This window comes from Microtus ochrogaster, linkage group LG1 (genome assembly GCF_000317375.1).
Source record: "Microtus ochrogaster isolate Prairie Vole_2 linkage group LG1, MicOch1.0, whole genome shotgun sequence".
NCBI classification, from domain to species: domain Eukaryota; kingdom Metazoa; phylum Chordata; class Mammalia; order Rodentia; family Cricetidae; genus Microtus; species Microtus ochrogaster.
The window spans coordinates 54,330,524-54,332,659 of NC_022027.1; the positions used below are offsets into that span (position 1 = coordinate 54,330,524).

A 2,136-nucleotide genomic window follows, 5' to 3' on the forward strand; every position below is an offset into this window, starting at 1 on the left:
ACACCTCATATAGATGTAAGCGTTTGGATGATCTTTCTTTTTTCCATATGGGAACTTTCATCTATTCAAATCTTTAATTGTCATAACCAAGATGTTAACACACTCAAGGAATACTAACACACCAAAATGTGTCCAAAAACATATTGATTCTGCTGCTTAGTCTAAAATTAGTCTCACCATTTTGCTTCTGAGTATTTGAATCTTACATGGCCACTAAATGTATTTCATCCTTCTTTTTTTCATGAACCTTGCTTAGCTCCATCCATCCACATTGAGTTGTAGGTTTTTCACTAAATATGTTTTAGGTTTTAAACACTTTCTATGAATTACTGGATTTTTAAAATTTAACATAAAATAATTCCTTTATGATGAAAATTTTACTTTGGGAAAAAGAAAAAAAGCAGAGACAATATTGCTCTTCACCAGTTTGACAAAGGAAGAAATTATGAGTCGACACCTAAAGAAATCATTACCAGAAAAAAGGGAAAGGCTTGTTTCTTTTTGAAGCCAATGAAAATAACAAAAATAGAAAAAAAAAACAACCCAAATCTTTTTGTAAATCCGCAGATGATGAATGAAGAGGATGGCACCACCGACAAAGGCAGCGCCCACAGGGACTTGCCCACGGGGGACAATGGAGCAGAGGATGGAGAGGATGCCCTCCTGAACCTGCCTGACCAGGAAACGGACGGCGCTGCTCTCCTCAGAAGTATCACGCAGCCTATAGAGAGACCGGTGACTGGGAGTGAGCTACAAAGGCACAAGAACACAGAGAAGAGACCTAAGAGTGTTCCAAACATGATTCCAGCGGAAGTCCGTGATGCGAGAGACCACTTGAAAGATGAAAAGATTCAACAGAGGAATCTGCTGTCCCAGAACAGCCCAGTGAAAAGCAAAGGTACCCACCAGATCCAACGAAGCCCTCACTATCCAACACATCACCCCCAAATCAGAAAGATCCCCAGTGACTTTGAAGGCAGCGGTTCCGCAGACATTCAAGTGAGGGGTGATAACGATGTCCCTCCTTTCAGTGGGGATGGCCAACGTTTCACGTACATTCCTGGCCAAGGAGGTGCTGTTGGACCAGCTCTAGAAAGCTCAGGTAGTCGCACAGGCCTCTCAGGCTCTGACAAATCTGAGATTGTTAACCCCCACACGAGTGGACTGGGTTCTAACGAGATCCCAGAGAGAGAAACACATGGCAGTGATGCTGTTGAAACCAGAGACAAAACCACACAACGGGCAGGCGCTGCTGGTGTAAGCCTGGTGGAGGGCGGCAATGACATCACAGGCAGTACTAATTTTAGGGAACTCCCTGGAAAAGAAGGGAACAGAATTGATGCTGGCAGCCTAAATGCTCATCAAGGAAAAGTAGAGTTTCACTATCCACGAGTCCCCTCCAAAGAGAAGCCGAAAGTGGGCAGCATCGACGGCGCCGGGAGCGCCAGTTACAATGAGATTCCTAAGCGCCGCAAAGATAGTTCTAGGAAAGACACAGAAGAATCCTACAGGAAGCAAGTGACCTTGACTGAAAAACAAAGATTTCCCAGCAAAGGCGATAGTCAGGGCCAGGGTCTTCCTTCTCACGGTCTTGGTAATGAGGTTAAAAGTAAAGGAGATTCCTCTGACGTTCCCAGTAATGAGCGGATTATAACACACAACAGAAAAAACCATTATGTGCTCCACGGGCAGAACAGTTCTACCCGGAATAAAGGAATGTCACAATGGAGAAAGGCCTGGCCGTCGCGAAGGCCCCATGCCCACCGGCGTTTCAGCACCCACAGAAGAGACAGCAGCGAGTCCTCATCCAGCGGCAGCTCCAGTGAGAGCGAGGGGGACTAGCCCCCAGGAACCTGGGCCAGTCCTCTCCTCCTGTCCTGGAGGAAGAGCGGACACAGCGGAAACCGAGCAAGCTAACAAACCTCCAGGACGTTGAGCTGTTATAATAGCTCTAAGAATTTCTACTCAAAGTTCTAATGCTCTTTTTAAATAAAAAATTCATTAAGAATTTATCTAGTAGGTAATATTTGGGTAGGCGACGCCTTAAAATAGCCCGTGAATGTCATGCGTGCCTTGATGTGTGTTGTTTGCTCTGCAGAATGAAAATAAATGTGCTTTTTCTACGATCGTCTGTAG

General features: G+C 45.1%; 1 protein-coding gene across 1 annotated transcript in view; it reads left to right on the forward strand.

The window, feature by feature from the left end:
- The window catches only part of Mepe (matrix extracellular phosphoglycoprotein), an 8,058-nt gene extending 6,216 nt beyond the window's left edge, over positions 1–1,842 (forward strand). Inside the window, exon 2 of the mRNA XM_005359589.1 lies at positions 568–1,842. Within this exon, the coding sequence (XP_005359646.1) occupies positions 568–1,842 (1,275 nt within the window). The remainder of the gene's footprint in view (positions 1–567) is intronic.
- Positions 1,843–2,136: the final 294 nt, after the last annotated feature.